The 21,971-nt window shown below is 41.8% G+C and overlaps 1 protein-coding gene across 2 annotated transcripts in view; it reads left to right on the top strand.

The window, feature by feature from the left end:
- The first annotated feature begins 3,531 nt into the window (after window positions 1-3,531).
- Window positions 3,532-21,971, top strand: part of LOC106589303 (ETS translocation variant 4) — a 39,459-nt gene continuing 21,019 nt past the window's right edge. The window contains exons 1-4 of one of the 2 annotated variants that reach the window (XM_014179095.2): window positions 3,532-3,792; window positions 4,495-4,585; window positions 4,824-4,871; window positions 12,367-12,420. In XM_014179095.2, coding sequence (XP_014034570.1) covers window positions 3,736-3,792; window positions 4,495-4,585; window positions 4,824-4,871; window positions 12,367-12,420 — 250 coding nt within the window. In that variant the 5' untranslated portion in view covers window positions 3,532-3,735. The remainder of the gene's footprint in view (window positions 3,793-4,494; window positions 4,586-4,823; window positions 4,872-12,366; window positions 12,421-21,971) is intronic. The other variant, XM_045710112.1, reaches the window with a different exon arrangement.

Here is a 21,971-nt window from a genome sequence, read left to right as displayed (position 1 = left end):
TTCATAACAGGACAATTGCCTGACTGACAGGCAGCGGCAGACACTGACAGAAACAGAACAACACAACTCTCAAGGATGAGGGTTCAAAACCCTGATTTGTATTTGTGTAGTGTCAACACCTATTAAATCTGACCTCTTGGCCTTAATAAACATAATTGGCTCTGGTTTATACTTGAGTTATTTTCAGATGAGCATTGTTTGCTGTTCAGGAGGATGGAGGAAGTCCTGAAATTAATGGAGACGCCATTGGCCCAGAGGAGTCAGGACATAGGGCAGGGCAGCCTGGATCCACATTTGGCAGCCTGGCACAAAAAGGATGTGCAATAAGTCCATGCCCAAATGTGTAGAGTGTATTTTTAGTTGCTATTTCACTGGAAACGTTTGTTTAGCACGCACGCACGCACGCACACACACACACACACACACACACACACACACACACACACACACACACACACACACACACACACACACACACACACACACACACACACACACACACACACACACACACACACACACACACACACACACACAGAAAGACACGCACATACACTCCCTCTCTCACGCACACACACACACTCCGCCTGCACCTCTTTTCACACGGCAGCTGTTTGGACTGGGAATCATCTTCCAGTTGACATGGCATGTGAGAGCAAGCTGCTCTTCCTCGAACGCCCGTCCCTATTGCAAACAGCCAGGGCTGCCTGTCTTGTCTGGCCTCTGCCCACTGCCTGAGAGAGTATGTCCTGTTTGTTTTAATGGCCCAGAGATGCCCCCTCTATGGATGAGAAACATGGATGTCATGCACGGGTCAATGAAATGAATGGACATCCTCATGAGCGTTAATGTATTAGATTAAGCATTCTAAATGTAGCGTTATAAATGTGTCACTATTTGGGGGAATGAAGATTAAAGAATGAAAACTACATGGTTTATAAATCGTAAATGCTTAGTGTCAATTTAGGAATTCTGAACATAGAATTCATCGATATTATGGTTATTGTTACACAGTAACATAATACAATACTCTTTGAGATATGATCAAGGACAAAAGGATGCATATGGAGGTGGGGGGTAGGGTATCTCTTGAGCAGCACACATGGTCTGGTCTGGCATGGTCTGGTCTGGCATGGTCTGGTCTGGCATGGTCTGGTCTGGTCTGGCATGGTCTGGTCTGGCATGGTCTGGTCTGGCATGGTCTGGTCTGGTCTGGCATGGTCTGGTCTGGCATGGTCTGGTCTGGCATGGTCTGGTCTGGCATGGTCTGGTCTGGCATGGTCTGGTCTGGCATGGTTCGACTCTGGTATGGGAACTCATTAGATTCCCAGTGGGGGTAATGGTAGAGGGTCAATCTGTCCCACCATGGAGCCACCGACTCGACCCAGGGCAAGCTGTCTCGTAGACACAATAAAAACACGTAGCCTGGCACTGCTCAAATGAAGAAAAGATTTGGTTGAAAATAAGAATGATTTTCAATAAAAATAAGTAAAAATAATTGTTACACAAGCACATCATTTCAGGACATCATCAAAATCAAATCAAACTTTATTTGTCACATCCCCCGAATACAACAAGTGTAGACCTTACCGTGAAATGCTTACTTATCAATGTTGTATATCTCAATATGAGTGAGCATTTTATAAAATAGTGGTGTGGTTGTGTTCTCTTTTGTATTAAAACAGCATCCCTTCTATAGAAAGCTTTAAAGAGCCTCCTTTCGCTCTCTGTGGACTCTTCTTAACCCTGCTGACACATATCAGACTCAGACAAGCATACATGGCTATTAGTAAATGTTTTGGAAATTAGATAGACTATATGAGTACTTTCAAGATAATGAGACATCTCCATTAGTTTCAGAAATTAACTACCACTATAAGCCACAGAAAGCTTGTTTTTATACAACAACAAAAAATCCCCTTTTATTTTCATTTTAGAGTGCATGTGATAGAATTGAATTGAACTGAATTGAATATTTGTTTTAAATTGCATCATAAAACATAATAACACGATAGTGACATTTTCCTTCCAACTCAGTATGATGTTTTGTTTAAACGCAATCTGTGACATTTCATGTCATTTCTATTCAAAAGGTGTTCCAAATAGCTGACCTCTGACCCAGTCAGTGAACAAAGTCATTTCTAGTTGTACATTACATACTGTAAAACGTGTTATGTAGCCTAGTCATTAAAAGTGAGGAGAAGAAGTGTAAGAAGGTAAACAAATGAACTTATTTGACAGTGTCTGGGCAGGAGGGACATTCAAGCTAGGGCAGGTTTTTATGAATGGAAGTTTTTTCCCAACTTTACCTTTCTCTCTTTTTGTGAATGAAAAACAACAGGAAAATCTAGTATAAAGGCTCTCTGAGTCCCATGCTCTGATTGGCTGCCACTCCTCTAACTCCACCCATGGTTGCTAGGGACCTGGACAGTCTCATAGCCGATTGGTTCAAAGAGGGAACCTAGTTTTCATTCATAAATCAGGTCATTCATTAGGACAAAAGTAGAAATTCAACCCCTTGAAAGAGGAAATCCACCAATCGCCAAGTCATTTGGCCGAGCAAGCGTCTGAAAGCAAGTCTATGTAGTCCAAATCAACACTCAAGTCTGGAAAATAATTGACAACACCCTTGTTTTTTGGGGGGCATTTCCGACCCAAGCTGATAACAGACGCATTAAGCGTTTAGTTTGATTATAGTTGACTTTCTTATAAGCAAGAGTTATTTAGTTGCCCTGTAGCCTGTACAGTCGAGACGCGACATTTGTTAATTGTCACATTATCCACAGTTCCATTTCCTCTCGCGTCGTTCGTGTAAATATAAAGTATAAGCTACTTTTTTTTTAAAGAAAAGCCTATTTTTATAAGTGCATGGTGCTATAAAAACACAATTTATTGGTTTGCCTGTCGATTTTACAAATGAAAATTCAACATTATTAGGTAACGCTTCATTTGGATAGTCCATCTGTAGATGCTCTACAGACTTTCTACATACTATCAGTAACATTCCAACTAACTATCTACTAACCCTAACCCTAGCTCTGACCATAACCTTAACCTTTATACTAACCCTTATTCCAAACCTAACCCTAACCGTAACCTTAGCAAGCAGTTGCTCATCAACAGATAGGTTGTTGATAGTATGATCCAGACTATCCAAATAAAGTGTGACCCATTATTATTTCCATAAATCCTATATAAGCCATTTATAAACAACAAATAACATTTTATAACTATAAGAGCAAAGAAGAGGCACATTGCATAGGCTTACTTGTTGAGAGAATTTTTTTGCGGTATCTGACGACTGTGCGAGATCTATCACGAACCAGCAGTAAAGGGTTTTGTCTGGAAGGGATACAGCTTTTGTAAAAATATATATATATTTTTTCGTAGCTGGTTTAGGAGAATTTACCCAGCAGGTTTGGAGAATTGGGTCAAGGTTATGAAAAGGCTTAGGGTTAGCTAAAATGCCCCCTCCCCCAAAAATAACACTTTCGATGGCAATTTGACAAAGTTGTATTACATCTAGAGATGGCCGTTGTAAAGGGGGCAGCAGCTCCCTGAGTAATAGCTCGCCATCGCTACCCTTTGCATTTTATGTGAATGGAGCTCATTATGTATGCAGCTTTCTCGCAGCTCCATTCACAACTATCGCTCCTCTTGTCCCTCTTCCCTCTCTCCCTGCAGGCTGCGTGGATCTCATTCAACTCAGCCTAAATGACCACAAACGGTTAACGGATGGATTATAAAATGGATGGATATTTGGACCAGCAAGTGCCTTACACTTTAGCAAATGTACGTATGGATAAAGTAATGTATTTGTAAATCCTGTGCTCAGTTTTTAGGACTTGCTACCGGGCTTTCTCTCTGATCGCCCTTTGCATGAGATTTGTCTGAAGCAATTGTGTGCGCGAAGAAAACTATTTTCATTCGCTTCTAAACTATCAAAAGTTCTGCACAATTGTTTTACCACATAAACTAAACGAAAGCATTTATTTTACACTGTTCATTAACACATTGCTTGTCTCTAGACAGGACATGTTAACAGTGTCACCTAGCAAATGGGTTAACAATTTGAGAGGGCAAATGGAACGATAGAGAGCGTTTGTGTTGCAACACTGTTGCAGTTGACCGTGAAAAGCTACGTTGGTTTTCTGTTGTGGTTTGTATTGATAATAGGTTATATGACAGTAATTCTCAATGGTATTTGAAGGGACAATATTTGTTCAGTCTGGAATGATAACAAAAAAAGAAAAACACTGAAAGTGTTAATAATTAGGATACTACTACTAATAAAAAGAATAGGAGAATACTAGCCTTTTAATATCCTTTTTATAATGTAACGTGATTATTTTAGTATTGATTTCCATATTGAGTAATTAACTTAACCAATTAGTGACAGTGGGAATGTTCTAGGTAGCCTATGACATCAAAGGTAGGCTACATGTCATGTTTGAGTGTATTTCCCACTTCTGTAATATTTCTGATGCTTTGCAGAAGTCACAAGGAAATGGGCCCCTAAATAGACTGTTGATGGCTGCAAAAAGGAAATACATGGACACGGAATTACCCCCTCAGGAATCTGAAGGTAAAGTTAGAACTCCAAAGGAAGCTCTCAATGACCCCTTTACGTGACACAAGTTTACCTCGTCAATGGTCTGCTTACCAAAGCATCGTACCGATTTATGGCTTCTATTTATGGATTGATAAATATGACTTAACTTGCCTAAACTTGAACTAGCCGACATGACCAGACCATCTTGTGAGCAATGCTCTTTGATCTTGTCGTTCTGTGGTAATGATGTCGTTTTTTCTTCCTCTTTCAGACCTCTTTCAGGATTTAAGCCAACTTCAGGAGACATGGCTCACAGAAGGTGAGACTGCCTGCAGCATTTACTTAAATTCGTTTTTTTGATTAATTGCTATGTTTCAGTGTGAGTGGCAATGATAAATCATAGCAACAGAGACTAGGGAAAGGTCAACAATATTTTAATATGTTAGATAGTATGTTTAAATATGCATTTGATCTGTTGAACATTAGTGATATTGATACCCTGGAGGACCAGCCTTGGTCAGACATATGAATATGTAAATGATCCATTACAAAAGGAGTCTATTGATATAGTTGTGAGTGTGTTTGATCTCAATTTCTCAGTTGATGACTGCTAGGTTGATGAGAACACATACCACCACGAAGCAGCAATGGCTTCAAACAACTCTTGGTCATGATCGAGGTCTTTTCTCCAGAAGTATATTTATACAAGTATTTATTAAATCCCTACAGACTTATTAATAAAGAGTGTGACTGAAAGAATGTACAGTATGATAATTACAATTAATTTGACTATTAGTCATGTGCAGGGGCACAACTTTGGTTTTAGAAGTGGGGGGGGACGGTTTTTTTATGAGTTACATTTTTTCTAAATTATCTAGTCGAATAAACACTCCAGTCGGATAAAATAAGCACTGTTGCCTCGTTTTGAATCACATGCCAATGCTAAAACTGGGTGAGACAAAAATGCAATTGGACCCATCCCCGGTGAAAGTTTCACCCCAGGTCATCTGTACCAAATATTTAGTTGACATCAGGAAAGGCCTATTTTACTTTACTGCGGTGGTATTCAAACTTTTTCAGCACAATTGTTCTACCAGAATTTTTGGGGACACCATTTTTTTCACAGGAATTTCTCGCAACCCCACCCCACCCAAATCTAATGACACAACCTTAAAATCGGTAAATTTCTTTTTAATTGCATTTTCATCTCTTATCAAAATGAAAAGAAACCAATAAATACTCAATAAAATTATGTTTTTAAAATGATCTTTTTGAAAAACGTTTGTATATTGTTCCCATTCAATAATCTGTACTCTTAATGTTTTGTTCTCCAAAAAATATAAATAAAATATTATTTACCCACTAGGGGTCGTAACCCTGACTTTGAATACCACCGCTTTAGTGAGTGTTAGACACACAATGCACAGGGCGGAGTAGCAAAACGTAGTTTCAGTAAAAATGTAGGCAAACGTAAAAATCGTAGGAGGTAAAACAAGGACCTTTTCACTTTAAGAGGTGAAGAAAGTCTCAGGGAGTTAAAACATTATGTTGCAATACACATGGTCATTAGTGATATGTTACGACAGAAACATTTCCTTGGTGAACATAGACAGGACATGATGAGCTGTAAACATTCCCTATTTTGGCCATGTTGGCATGTAGTGTCCTTGCGTGCCAAATAAGCCCAGCCAATGCAAACAAACAGCATGTTAGGCCCGTGTCACTAAAAGCACATAGCGATGAAATGGACCCAGGCAGGCATCAGCAATTGTCAGCAGTGTGGAGTTTAAAGGTACAATATGACGTGCGCTTTAAAGAAGCAATTATATGTTAGGACGGGACGACAACACTAAGGAATGACTCACGCATGTTTGGTAATGTTTGGTAAATCTGGGCCCCAGAAGTGAAAGGGCAATATGTAACACTTAAACAACCTCTAAACAAGAAATGAAACCTGCTACAAAATGCCTGCCATCTTGAACCAGCCAACTGATATCCTGTGATTTGTAGCAGACCTGGGTCAAATATACATGTATGTCAAATGCTTTCAAATACTTGAGCTTCGGTTGATTTTCTTTGCATAATGGAGCCAATAGAAAAGTCCCAAAAGTGCAAACTCCAAGCTGAATCAAGTGCACCTCAAATCCTTTCAGACCCGAGACTGGTTTACAGTATGTACATAACAAAACAACCAGATAACTTATGTAACATTCTTTTGTTTGGCTCGAGAGGGTATCTTATTGCCTTAATTGAAAAGCAAAAAGTGAATGTCCATACGTACATGTACATGTAGGAGTCTTGAATTGCCAGTGCTGTGTTCATTGTAAAATAGTAGTGATTACATGGGAGATGCTTCCAGACTGTTGTTGTGAGGAAAGGGGATTTCTAAAGTTATGCATTTTTTGCATGACTATCCCTAGACACAGCTTATCTGCTTATCTTGAAGTAACCATTTTTTCATGGTAGAGGACAGTTCACAGTAGCATCCTTAGTATTGACCATGAGTCACACAAGACCAAAATCTATAACCAGATCCTGTGAGAAGTCAAGTATTATCGACACAAACTACTTTAAGGAAGTTGTTGTGGATGCTTGAGTTGAGCTATACCTTTTTCACACTACTGAGCAGAGCTGTACTGTATTGGCCTGGTTAGGCATCCACCATAATTGCTGGAACTGTGCTGGAAAGGTCAATGTGAAAAGAAAATACCCGAGCCAACACAGTACAGTTCGGGTCGGCACGCTAGCGTGAAAAGGGTTCAAGTCATTGAAATGGGCCTCCCTCTTATGACAAATGATAGTTTATGATGCCCAGCAAACAATGCTTTCTTTGTATCTCGGCCTCGGCACCTTTTCTCATGCAGCGTTAAACTGGCAAGTTCACACCACCACGCTCCACAGACAAAGACAGAGCCAACACCAATAAAAGGGACAACAATGAGAACCACCCCAAAGTCTGATCCCTATGATGGACATTTTATTTGTATTTAGTCAGCCATAAAGGTAACATCCATAGCAGAGCAGTAGATATGGGGTTCTGTTGTACTGCATCAACAGATTGCCAAGAGGAGGACTTGCTGGGCAGTAGAGAGAATTAAAAACCCAAGCTGCCTGGGTGGAAGTCAGTGGCGTAACTATCAATGTGTTATTTAACCCTAAATAGTAGCTTGTTTTTGAGCTGTTCTGGCAGAACTCTTCAGTCCTGTTGCATTAATTAGAGGCCTATCATTGTGACTGATTGTGGTTGCAAGGGATTCACCCGCATTGTAAAAACTCAATAGCTGGAGGGAGTTTTCTGCTAGAGAGTGTGGAAGAAATAAAGGAGACAGGAAGGTTACGAGGGAGAGAGAGAGAGTGTTCAGGAGCTTGTCACATCTTGTCATTGGCGTTTATGACAGAGTTCTATGCTCCTCCCAGGATCTCCCATTGAGGGAAAAAAAAGTAATTCAAGGTGCCTGAAAAAAAAAAGGAAATTTGTCTGCGCTCATATAAACACATTTTCTGTCTTGTGCTGACTTGCATCTCAAAGCCTTTGACGAGGTGTTCCTGGAAGCAAATCGGATACACACACGCGCACGCGTTCACGCACACACACACACACACATCACTCTCTCCCTCTGTCTCCCTAAGCACAGGGTTGTGCTCTTGTCTACGAGCCAGTCGCACTGACGCTCAGATATCCTTAATGTTTTCTTTCTTCTCTTCCTTTTTCTTAGCTAGATCCAACGTGTTCCATTTTAGACACGTTGAAACTGGTGGAAATGATTTATTGTTTGATCTGGTGGACTAAATATTGGCCTCTGCTCTTTCTCATAAAGCAGCTTTATCCTTCTCCTTAGGGCAAAAGTTAAAAGGGGGTAATAGTATTACCGTATAGGAACAGGACGCAGCATTATATAAGAAATCAATGTCATTTATCTGAACATGCTCCAAGACGCCATCATCCGGTTTCCTCCTCACAGGAAGCGGGGCAGAAATACGTGAAAGTGGATTTGAATTTCTTATTTCCTCTTTTCGCTCCGTTTTCCCTGCTTTGCTTTGTGGTCTGTTAGCTGAAGTGAGAGAGGGGGCCTTTTGGCTAGGTTTGGTTCTTTAACTTGGCTGGGTGATGTCACAGGCGCTGGCACTTACTAACTTTCTCTTTGTGGGTTCTATGAAGTTGCCCTTGGTCTGTGTTTGAAGAAAAAAGGGTTCTATGAAGTTGCCCATGCTCTGTCTAAGGAAAAAAGCTAAGTGTTAAGTAAATTTGGTTATGCCAAATTTGAGTTTCAATTTGAAAGACTTTTTAAATGTTAGTAAATGAAACTTTCGATTTGGTTTCCTATAATACTATACAATTTCACTTTCCATATTCTCATTATTTTAAACCATTTTAGAGTGGACAGGGGACATGTGCTTCCCATGTGGTGGCATTTTGTTTTCGTTCGTAACCATCAACTTTTCCTAAGAATTGACGTGTACCATTATGTAAGTGCAAGACCAAAGCAATTAAAAGGCTTATGAAAAAGCAGGAACCTTTCAAATTGGACTCATGCCTGTTGTAAAGGTTTCTAGACCTGGCTGCAGACGAGGTTTAGGCCATTCAGCCACGGGTAGCGAATCAGATGCCAGTGTGCTCATGGCTCACTGGGTAAATTTGACCTTTTCACCCTTTGGGGCATTGGCAGTCCACTAATCTGGACTTCCTAACCTGTTTGTGTGATTCAAAGTCCAGTGCTTGGGAGGACAATTGATATCGGAAATATATTTGGATCTGAGCATCTTAGCAAACAGAAAAGTACAATACTATCAAGCTCTGTTGCACCCGTACATAATGGGCTGGTTTTGTAAAACGACTGCGAAAATTCAGTCAGATATGGCCTAGATGGTAGGATAGGGTTAATTTGACTATAACGTCAATAATAAGATTGTAAATTAAACTGACTGCAAGTTAAAATCAAGTATGAATACATTAATATTTATTTCACCAGGTCCAGTGTTTCTATAAATGTTGAATATTTTTGATGTTTTTATGATTGAATTATTCAACAAAACATCACTCATTCATGCTAGTGGCCTTGTGACCAAGATCTAAATAGTGCTAACCTAAACCTGCCCTCAGCTCCCCCTACTTCTCTCTCAGTTCCTCGTCCTCCTACCGCCTCTAGCTTGACCTTAAGAACAATTTCTCAAAGGCTTCAAAGCAGGTGACGAATTCCAGAACACTTCACTAGCCCGCAGAGCATCTAGATTGACCAAGAATGTCCTCTAGCTCCACTAAATGGGTGTAAGACTGACAGAAGACATCTGATTTCCTTCCTTGTTTAAAAAGCCTGTTTAGTCTGTCTGTGCTCTGTGATGGAAAGTACACAGACACAAGTAAACAACATGCACACATTTTACATGCCACTGACGTCTTGTCACAATTCACATCAATGAGGGCAAAACATATCTCTGTGGATATTTGGCCAGGATTTACAAAGAGAATACGATTCCAACTGAATGTCTTGAAATGGGATCCGCGGGTGGAGGAAAGGAAGGCAGCTCCACCTCTGTACTGATCCATTAATCACCACTTTGGTTCGATAGCTAGTCTGCGTGAGTGACAGTAACCCTGTCTCCACTGTAAGTGCACCTCTTAAGGTCTTAAATCACCCTGTGCTGCCATCGTTAGGCCTCATGTCAGAGCCAGTGGCATGTGTTCATGGATGCCAAGGGAAGTCAGCCCCCCCCCCCAATAAAGTAATAATAATTTATCTTTCTTAATTTTCCTTCAATTTGCAAGAGGCTGACTATCTCACCGGAGAAAGCATCCGAGCGAGCGAAACAGCACTCCTCTGTCTCTGTATGTGTAAGGCATCTATCTGATCCTGTCTGGTCAAAAGAGCATACATTATTGCCACCCGTAGCATTGAATGCAAAGGAAGCCAGCGAGCATTTGGCCACCCTTGATCATTTCTTAAATAAAATAATAGCCAATCACGGTGGAGTTGAACTGAGTGAGCTCAACTGTGAATGGTCCTAGCGCACCAAAAAAAAAATGGTGAAAGGAAGCCAGTTTGGATTTGGCTTCCCTCAAATCACATCACATCGAGAGCAATACATCATTGACAGAAACAACTTGAATTGTTGCGTCTGGTGGCTAGCTACTTAGCTAGCTAAAATTGTCCCTCTCCTAAATTAGCCATGGATGGTGATAGGGATTTGGACTTGTGGTTTTACTTCATTCTCCCAGTGGCCAATGATTATAACAGCAAATCTGATCCAACCATAAATTCATACATTGTGCCCCTGGCCTGAGAGGATGGAAGTTCAATATGTAGCTAGATGTAGAAGTAAATGTTTACTAGCTAACATTGCCCATAAAAAGGAAGTTAGGCTTGCTAGCGAGCAAGCATTTTAGGCAGGTAGCCCAGGACAACAAAAAATAAAATTTTGTACTGTATGACAGAATCATAGACCGTTTCGTCAACATGAAAGAGAGGAGGATGGCATTGGCATTTCTCTACAAATAGGGTGAGTCAACATGTTTTCTCTACTTGCACACACACACACACACACACACACACAGAAATCATAACCATGGACAGCCACATCTTATTTAGCTTAAGTTGATTGGACTAGACTGTTTTTGGTATCTTTTAGTTGTCAATGTATTAGACTAAGCATAGATGATTTGATGATGTTGAAATGTTGAAGTTGAAATGGTGCTGGAATAGTGGAGGCGGCTCTTATTTTCTTTGCAACTTGCTGTAACTCTCCGTGGTTCTAAATCAATAGTTGTTTAGTAGTCCAAATTTTTTTGGAAACGTTAACTTTCTTGACCATGTTGTAGGTCATGTAACTGTTTGTTACATGCAATATGCTTTGTGGACTTCACCGGGCAGAGTTTGCTCTCCGGTTTTGTGATGAAACAAAGGTGTGGTTGAATTTATTCTGCCAACATGTCTTCTTATTGTTATATATCACTGTAGCGAGGCATGTGAACTAACAGGTTATAGAGCAAACAACACAATTATCATAACACATAGGTTGTAATATGGCTTTATTTTCTGGCTTGGCTTCGCCAGTTATTTTACCCACGCACCGCTACTGGTCAGGGCATCGTCCTTCATACCAAAATAAGTTATCAAGAAGGGACCCAGAGTTTTTCCTGGTCAGGTCATGAGGTCAGGAAAAACTCCTGACACTAATTGAGGTCAGAACAAAAATTAGACACAGTCAATAATCATAGTAACGATGCTTGACTGCGGTCAAGGCATAACTGAGGTTAAAGCCTTCCAAGGCGCAGCTCAAAAGGCTACCGAATAAATCAGTGTTTGTGCCATCAAGACGTTAAATGCCACATGAAATGAGGAGAGCGAGGTAGCATGTAGCTGTGACTGAGTCCAACAGCTAAGCTTCATTCCCCCCTTGACTATGTGGTATTGATCTGTCGCTCATAGAAAAGTGCTGGCACACTGGAAAGTGTGGAAGTGAAGGTTGCTTGGCTAGACCCAGGCACTGACTCAGGTTTCATGGCCAAGGAAAGAGTCTGACGAGGCCCAGCACCATGACCGCCAAGGACCATGGGCAGGTTGAGCTGAGCTTCCACACTGGCAAGGCTGTTGGACAGCATGAAGCAATAAGACTGTCTCAGTTAATGGAGAGATGTAGCTAGCATCAGGCAGGCTAAGCGCGCATGCTAACGTAGTGCTCACTCACCTAGAAAGACTAGCATAGCAGGCTAGCATAGTGCTCACTCTCTCTAGATAAATTGACAGACCACCAAGGCTAGCTACATTATGCTCAACCCATGACATGACTAACGGTTTCTCTTTCTTTTCTGATTTCAGCTCAAGTTCCTGACAGTGATGAGCAGTTTGTTCCTGATTTCCACTCCGAAAACTGTAAGAAAAAAATGCATGTGTCACTGCTAAGAATTCTGTGTGTGTGCATGAGGGAGAGAGAGAGAAACTTAGATACGGGGTCAGCGTTGGTTTGTTAAACTGTTAAACAAGGCTTGGGCAGAGCTACTGTACTTGTCAAAGTTACGGTAATCTTTGCCTGGGAAACAAAGCATTTCCAAGACACATAGTTAATACGACCTACTCATCATGGGTGAATTTGGATGCTACTATTGTCCTCCTCCATCCATTTGCATAGTTAGGAAAGCTGAATGGATCGGACCAGGAAACCAGTAAAAGATCATTCAGAGTCCAGGTACAAAGATTCCCTTTTGTGTATGTCTGAGGTGTAAGAGGGGAAAGCAAATTCCTGTACAACACAACTGCGTGGCCAATATTTGAATGGGTGTTTCCCTTTTTGTTGTGTGTCTAGACAATGGTGATTCAGGATCTGTAGGGGAGTGTGCACTTTACAAACAGCGTCCTCCATGCCCTTTTCATTTAAAGCCATTCATAGAGTTAGGCCCTTTTTACATTGACGAAAGTTGGAGATTCTCATGAGGAGATTCTCGAGAGGTATCGAAATAAATCCTGAGAATATATACTTATTAATAATGGAATTTAAAGCTGCGAATTGCTCACGTCTCGACCGCTAGCTACCTTCAGGGGTAGCGCACAAGCAGGGCAGTGTAAACAGAATTGTCTCATTGAGTCCAGCACCTCTACAGTAAAAATCGTAATAGCAGAACAATGTTTTTGGAACAGCTGAAATGCATAGACATTTTCCTTATATTTGAGACTTGTTTTATTGAGTTTTTACCTGAAATTGCAGTAACAGCCTGTTACATTCTACATTTGTAGCCGTAGCTTTAAGAAAAGTAATCTCAACAGTGTCTCCCCCCCCTTGCTTGGCTGCCCTGCACTGAGCCACTTCCAGGCAAGAAGCCATTTGATCTAGCTATGCAAGCAAGACCTGATCAGCTCCCCAGGAAATGATCAATGTTTTTAGTTGCAATTTGTGTTTACCTAATTATAATGACTTCCATGATGTTGATCAAATGAAGCCTGTTCTAAGGCAGGGGTATTCAACCAGGGGTCCTGCAGGGGGTCCGCAAAAAAAATTAAAAATGTTTTTATGAATATCGAAAGCAACAACAGAATAAACAAATGTAGAATTACATACATACAGCAGAAAAGGAGAATATCTTCTTTCTAATGATGTCAACTTTTTTTCTTAACTCCTAATATTGAGCAAATTACACAGCGTTTCTACTGTCTTTGGTATTACACTTACTGGAATATCTGACATAGGCTTTGAAAAACCACCCACGAACATGCTACCACTGCGGCAAGTGCCACTGGCTGCTGGTAAACTTTCAACACATGGCCAAATTTTTGTTTAACCAGCTAAACAGCTGCTCTTAGCAAAAACGGGTTTGGAGTTACCTTTCTAGCTAATAGTCTATGTTAAAGTTTACACTTCCTCTTCCAATTATAATGTGGGGAGGTCAGAACAATGAAAATATATTTACCAAATCTATTCATTTTAAAATGTTGATTACCTCTCTCCTTGTCATTATCATTCTCACCTGATGATAAGACAAGACGTGAAAATGATTTTTTTGCAAACATATGATGGGGGTCCCTGGGTCGCGGGTTTGCCTGGGGTGGGGGGTTCCCTGGGCAAGAGAAGGTTGAAGGCCCCAGTTTTAAGGTAACTTTAATACGCTGATATTGTAATGTAGAACTAAGAGCTAGCAATCTAGCTATGGTTCAACATTCAGATAACTGGCTAACGTTAGTAGCTAGCCATTATGATGTAGATAGCTAATGAGAATACAGAAATTATCTTGTTTAGCTTGCTTCCTAGCAAGCTCTATACTATACTATGAATGACACTGTATGATAATGTTACTGTATTTTATATTCGTATGAGACAGGTAAACGTTCATGTTTGATATGCTAACGTTACTAGCTAGTGGTAGCTTAGCTAACTGTGCTATTGTCTTACATGCTAGGTACATTTAATGTGTGTACGAACAAGAAAATAAACCCTTTAATTGTCTGCACATACTTGTGAATTGTTGCATTATTCAAGAGTGTAATATGCTCGGGTTGCATTATTGAAGAGTGTAATATGCTAGAGTTGCATTATTTAAGAGTGTAGCTAATATGTTTTAACTAAATGAAGAATGGCTAGCATCGTTGAATAGTTTGCATGCTTACTGGCTAGTGTCTACTGTGATATTTACGGTAAATTTGGAGCTATAAAGCAAGAATGTCACATTGCCAGTCACGACGAAAGGTAAAGCAAGGATGTAATATAAATTGAAAAATCTAAATACACTACATAGCCAGAAATATGTGGACACCTGCTCTTCGAACATCTCATTCCAAAATCATGGGCATTAATATGCTAACACATTAACATCCCCTTTCTGCTATAACAGTCTCCACTCTTCTGGGAAGCCTTTCCACTAGATGTTGGAACATTGCTGCAGGGACTTGCTTCCATTCAGCCACAAGAGCATTAGTGAGGTCGGGCACTGATGTTGGGCGATTAGGCCTGGCTCGCTGTCGGCATTCCAATTCATCCCAAAGGTATTTGATGGGGTGAAGGTCAGGGCTCAGTGCAGGCCAGTCAAGTCCTTCCACACCGATCTCGACAAAATAGTTCTGTATGGACCTCACTTTGTGCACGGGGGCATTGTCATGCTGAAACAGGAAAGGGCCTTCCCCAAACTGTTGCCACAAAGTTGGATGCACAGAATCATCTAGAATGGCTTTGTATGCTGTAGAGTTTCCCTCTACTGGAACTAAGAGGCCTAACCCAGACCATGAAAAAGAGCCCCAGACCATTATTCCTCCTCCACCAAACTATTAGTTGGCACTATGCATTTAACCACTTTGCGGCTGAGCCGTTGTTGCTCCTAGATGTTTCCAATTCACAATAACAGCATTTACTGTTGACCGGGGCAGCTCTTTCAGGGCAGAAATTTAACTAACTGACTTGTTGGAAATGTGGCATCCTATGACTGTGCCACGTTGAAAGTCACTGAGCTCTTCAGTATGGACCATACTACTGCCAATGTTTGTCTATGGAAATTGTATGGCTGTGTGATGTTATACACCTATCAGGACCGGGTGTGGCTGAAATAGCCAAATCCACTGATTTGAAGGGGTGTCCACATCTTTTTGGCCATGTAGTGTATCTTCACCAGTCCGCTCCTCAGACTCTCTTCCAATTTTTGTCAATCTGAATAGGCCCTTATGGGTGAGTCCGTTCAAAATGATGACGAATAGGACATTGGTATATTTAACAGCAAATTTGATGCAGAATTAACATTGCAATTTCAATGGATAAAGTCTCAATTAAACATGTTTTGAGCATAATTTGAACGTGAAAATAAGTCAGAAGTTTTATAGTGTGAAACTTAGCAACAGATTTCCCCCTGGCCCTGCTCAAAACCCATTAGCCCCAGTGACACATGCCCAGTGAAACATATTGTTCCTGTCTGTGGGGCAACAATGAGGAGGAGGAAGTGGCGATGAACCCTAGGGCACGCAAGGGTCATGTCTACTTAACCCTAGGCTAACCCAGCCAATCACTGCCATGGTTGACCCTGGTATGATCTGTAGGGTCATTGGGGCTTCACTTTGACAGGCAGCTCACTTATATGCAGTAGTCTGAGCAGAGACGGGTTCAGGTTGACAGACAGCGCTCCTGCTAGCTCCTGCTGTTCGTACTCAATGGCCAGAACACTCTTTTGGGCTTCTCTATTCAACATGATGTGATGGGAAGCTCCAAGTAGACAGGCTGCCATTGACACAAAGATATTCTTCTATGTGTTTGTGGTTGTGACTGGTAGCGAGTCTATTGAAGCCCCCTGCGGGTTAAATGAAAGCCTTGTCTGTTCCCATACCCGGTTATGCATTATTCCATCAAACTCATCACTCTTCAGCCTTGTAATATAGTTCTAAACAGGTGAGTCAGATGTTATGGTATCTCAGAGTACAGGGCGCAATGCTGGCAAACAAAGTCTTAACATTTTTTGGAGGCCGTATTGAAAAGGCGCCACAGCAAATCAAAAGTTGTTTTTCTGAGTCAGGTTGTTACCTGTATGGGTGGGGAAGATAGAGGGAAAGAGAGCGAGAATGACAGAGAGAGCGAAAACGAGAGAGCGAGAGGGATGGAGAGAGTAAAAACAGAGCGCCAGGCTTTGGGACACTGGAATGCTAGATGAAGGAGATGGGAGGAGGGGGGGACAATAAGTTATTGTGCAATACCTGCACATCTGGTAAATCTATCTGTTCCCTTTCTCCCTCAATAACAGATAACAAGCATGCTCTGTCTGCAGAGTTCCACCGAGGGAAGGTTATGTAAACACATGTCCTTTACCTCTGACTTATACTGTGTATTTGATGGAAATTGACCTTCAAGCTTTAACACAATACACATGTGTTCCTCAACATATGATTCACTGAATACCGTTATGAAGTAAAGTGAATTATAAAGTCAGGGATGACTTTCAGCTCGTGATAGCTAAAAGGGAGGGGAGTTGTTGACTTTATGGGGGTTTGACAAATCCCCCTATCTGATCTGTAATGAGGCTGTTGAATACTGACAGACCAATTTGTTTTCAATGTATCTGGCTGCAGGGAGGGAACTCAGTCGAACGTCAATCAAATCTTCCGCACACTGAATGTTTACTTAGTTTCTACTTTTTAAGGTTTTTAGAATTGTCTACGAGAGAATAAATAAGCCATTGATAAATGTGTTGTTACTGAAATACAAATTGTGTGGCAAGCAAGAGTTCTTTGGGTTCCGTTAGATGGAGAGCAGCCCAACAGACACGTCCCATTCATACATTTTCTCCTGAGTGTAAGAGGAAGCGTGTCTCCCCCCCCTCCCCATTCATAAAAAAAGTGCTACAGTACTACGTTACCCCCTTTGTGACCCCCCCCTCTACAAGTGGATTCTCTGACCCCTCCCTCTTCCTGCCTCTGTACAAACTAAGCCAAGTTTTAAATCTGGACACCCCTAACTACCCCCCTCCTTCTCTCTCTCTCCTTTCCTCCCTTCTACCCTCTCTCTTTCTCTTCACATTGAGTGTTCCAAGATGTGAGCTGATCCAGTCATTTCGGAGCTGTGTGGGCCGATTGTTTAGTTTTGGGCCTTGTAGTAATTATATAGGAAGTTGTGGCTGTAGATGCCGTTCCAGTCTTTTAGAGAGAAAAGGGGAAACAGAGAGAGAGAACGGAAAGAGACAGAAAGAGATAGGGAGTGCAGTTGAGTACGAACGCTCACAGCAGTTTGTCTCTTCGGTAGGAAGCATTCTGCCTCGACATTCATTTTCAACCTTCTCGCTTGTTTGTGTTGTTGTGTTCCCCTGCTCACTCATTTGTTCAGAGCTGGCCCAATCAGTCCCCATTTGGTGCAGAGGGAGAGTAAATTGGTGAGCCTCTCCCTCTGCTCTCTCTCCACTCAAACGAAAAGAAATATGCAGCCCAGTGTTCTCAACTTTCCAAAATACAGCTGCTATGCAACACGTCTGCAAAAACATCCAGGTGACTGCCAGATATGCATGGATACCATTCGCCCTGGGAGGACGATTCCTCTTCAATGTGTATGCGTCCATGCGTGCGTGTGGTTATATGAGTGAATAGGTCATTTCTCTCTACAAACACACATGCATCCTGCCCACCTACACATGGTACGCACACACACATACACACTCTGCACACACTTCAGCCCCACAGTTTTATGAATGGGCTGGTTGTGAGAGACTGGCTGAAGCAGCACATTGGGTCAAGGAGAGGGAATCTCAATTCATGAATTGGAGGGCCGTTATTCTACTACTAACACTACAAAAAGAGGGAGAACAATTGAAATGCTTTATCTCTTTCCATTTGGTTTCTGCTAATGTAATCCTTCAGTTACACATTTTTTACAAAGGACTTAAATATATTTTCCAAAAAGTGTTTTATGTCTTCTCAATGTAGGGATTTGAAAGAATCAATAGTTGTTTTCTCTCTTAAAATGCACACACTAACATAATACTTTTGCCACATAATACTCAATAAAAACGGGCTTCTATGGATGTAGTAAACGTTGATTCAGACCTGCAGACCAGGGACTGTATATGTAGAGATTTGAGCCAGCTCTAACGTAGTGTTAGCTCAACCTTCTGAATGGGCAGTAGTGTGATTTTTATTACAGAAGAGGGGGGGTGCATGTACGGGGAGAGAAAGGGGGGCTCGAGGAACGGCTGTGCTTTGACGTTCTCCGCAGCTGGAATGTCTTCTCTTTCTAAGGTGAGAGCAGGGGAGAACAAGGGGGAATAGATACAGACAGGGATGAGGCCTAAAAATAACAGGCCAGTTAGTTCCACGTTAAGCAATAATACATGACCGACGAGAAACAAGGAGAGCACGTCAGCAAACCACGCATGGCATCACAAAATAGCACCAGCGTTAATTGGTGATGCCATAGTTTTTGCCAAGACAGGCATCTAGGGCTATCCCACTATTTTCTCTTCTTGACTGAGTCAGTCATAGCTGGGTCCTGTTCAATAGGTAGAAAACGTTTTGAAAAGAAGTGAAACTGGGACCTGTAGCTGAACTTAAGAACACCAATAAGAACAAAGATCTTCTCTGTTTTTCTCCGGTGTGACTTACTAAATGACCCTGGTTTGCTCATTGTTTACAACCGACACGTGACTTTAAGACGGGATGGTTGATGGCTGAGGCTGTGGTCTTGCTATAGTGACTTGCTGACAGAGGACAGGACGTGTGTGTGGAGTGAACCTAGTAGAGCTGTATTGATCCTAAAGATTCCCCAGACGGGGGAGGAAGAGAGGGAGGCGGAGGGATAGATGAAAGGATAAAGTGTGGATAAATCAGGAAAGGAGCGAGAGAGAGGAAGAGAGATAGAGGGAGAAATAGAGAGATTGAAGGGAGCGATAGGGCGAGAGGACCTGTGGATGTGGCATGTGCTCTGATAATTACGGGGAGGTGTCCGGCCAGGCTTTCTACTAGGACTTGATGGGAACAGTGCAGCACGTGTCATCTATCTCCAGTCAAGATAAGCCTGGTCTGCCCCCATATCTCCTCCCCTCTCTCCCTCCCTCATCCCATCCCTCCCTCACTTCAGCACTAGATGGATATCAGCCAGGTCAGTGGGAGCTCATTATATCATTTCAGTAATGGCAGGGGGGGCGGGAATCGATTGGCACATTAAACATTAAGAGGGGGCAGCTATATTGGGGACTGAGGGATCGAGAGTGAAGAGTCAATATTGTGCCACATTAATCACACCCCTTGCTTTCTGCGATTGAACGTCCCACTCGCTGCCCATGTCCTGGGATGGGGATGTATTGTATCGTGTCCACTAAACAGCAATGGGGGAGAAAGATTTATAGACGGTCAATGGCCATTCATAAAATACCACCGCCAAGCACTGGGGATGAAATGGACAATGGATGAAGTGTGATTCATCTAAATGTATAAAGAGATACAGGTCATGTTTTTTGTCAATAGGAAGGCAATGGCCAACTTTGATTCAACTTAGATTTCAGTGCAGCCGCATAAACTTTGATTTTGTATCACTGTACCTGTTGTTATTTACCATGCTTTTCTCCACAAAACGTCCTGTGTCAGTGCTAATCGATATTAGGTCCATTCATCGAGATGAGGCGAAGTAGGGTCGGGATCATTCAGGTGGAAGAGCTGCCTTTTCTAAACCCTGTGTCCATTCCTCCTCGTCTTGACCACAGGATGGACATGACAGTCACATGCGCACACACATTCTGATTGACGGTAACGTCTCTTCACTAGCTACTCCTGAACTGTTCTAGCTTCTCATGCAGGTCATACATACAGTCATATTGTCCTAAGGCTATGTACAGTATGCTACAGTCATTGGCAGATGACATCATTTCATATTTAATTTCATATTAAGCACACGGGATATGAAAAGGGAATTTCCACAGTCAAAAAAGTCAACCTGACAAAATGTTTCAAGGATCTAGAAGTAAGAAGTGAAACTCGGATGATAGAACGTGTGACACTCCATACTCTGGTCACATGTACTGAGTTTCATTCAAGTCCGCCACATCCTCTTACCCAACGCAACATCAAGCTACACCTAATAATATGAAACCAAAATACATCGAACTCTTCCGTTTATCTTAAAGCGTCTTGATATCTCTCACATAGTTCATCGGTTTTGAAGCAACAAGGCCAAAGGGAGATAAAGGGACTTGTCACATCGCTTTACCTTCGAATTGCTTCCTGTTGATACTACAGTACTGTCTATCTATCGTGTCAGGCTCATTTGGCAGGTATCTGACAACAATGCTTTAAATATTCAAGGAAGTCAAGTCGTAAAAACAATATCCGATCAGAAAGGGGGACGCGTAAATCAGATAGGAGAAATTAATAGTTAAATGGACAAAGCGTTGGCTTTTAAAGATGCCGAGTTGTCAGTTCGCCCATCATTCTCTCTGCTCTGTCTGATTGTGCATTGACCTGAGAAGCACACATGTTCAGCACATGTTTCCATGTGCCAGTGGAGTAGCTGCTGGATTGTCTCTCTAGTCTCAATGATGTGGAACACATTGAATCGTCGTCGTTGACTCGCCATCCCACTGCATTTTCCACTGATACACTATTACACTGAACAAAAATATGAACTCAACATGTAAAGTGTTGGTCCCATGTTTCATGAGCTGAAATAAAAGATCCCAGAAATGTTCCATACGCACAAATTTCTCTCAAATTTTGTGCACAAATTTGTTTACATCCCTGTTAGTGAGCATTTCTCCTTTGCCAAGATAATCCATCCACCTGACCGGTGTGGTGGCATATCAAAAAGCTGATTAAACAACATGATCATTACACAGATGCACCTTGTTCTGGGGACAATAACAGGCCAATCTGAAATGTGCAGTTTTGTCACACCACACAATGAGACAGATGTTTCAAGTTTTGAGGGAGAGTGCAATTGGCATGCTGACCGCAGGAATGTCCACCAGAGCTGTTGCCAGAAAACGGAATGTTGATTTCTCTACCATAAGCCGCTTCCAATGTTGTTTTAGAGAATTTGCCAGTACGTCCAACCGGTCTCACAACCGCAGACCACGTGTATGGCGTCGTATGGGCGAGAGGTTTGGTGATGTCAGCATTGTGAACAGAGTGCCCCATGGTGGTGGTGGGGTCATAGTATGGGCAGTCATAAGCTACGGACAATGAACACAATTGCATCTTATCGATGGCAATTTGAATGCTCAGAGATACCGTGAATAGATCCTGAGGCCCATTGTCGTGCTATTCATCCTCTGCCATCACCACATGTTTCAGCTTGATAATGCACAGCCCCATGTTGCAAGGATCTGTACACAATTCCTGGAAGCTGAAAATGTCCAAGTTCTTCCATTGCCTGCACACTCACCAGACCTATTGAGCATGTTTGGGATGCTTTGGATTGATGTGTACAACAGTATGTTCCACTTCCCGCCAATATCCACCAACTTCGCACAGCCATTGAAGAGGAG

Source organism: Salmo salar, chromosome ssa28 (genome assembly GCF_905237065.1).
Source record: "Salmo salar chromosome ssa28, Ssal_v3.1, whole genome shotgun sequence".
Lineage (NCBI taxonomy): Eukaryota > Metazoa > Chordata > Actinopteri > Salmoniformes > Salmonidae > Salmo > Salmo salar.
The sequence above is the reverse complement of the archived record's forward strand: the minus strand, read 5'-3'. Positions and strand labels throughout refer to the sequence as shown.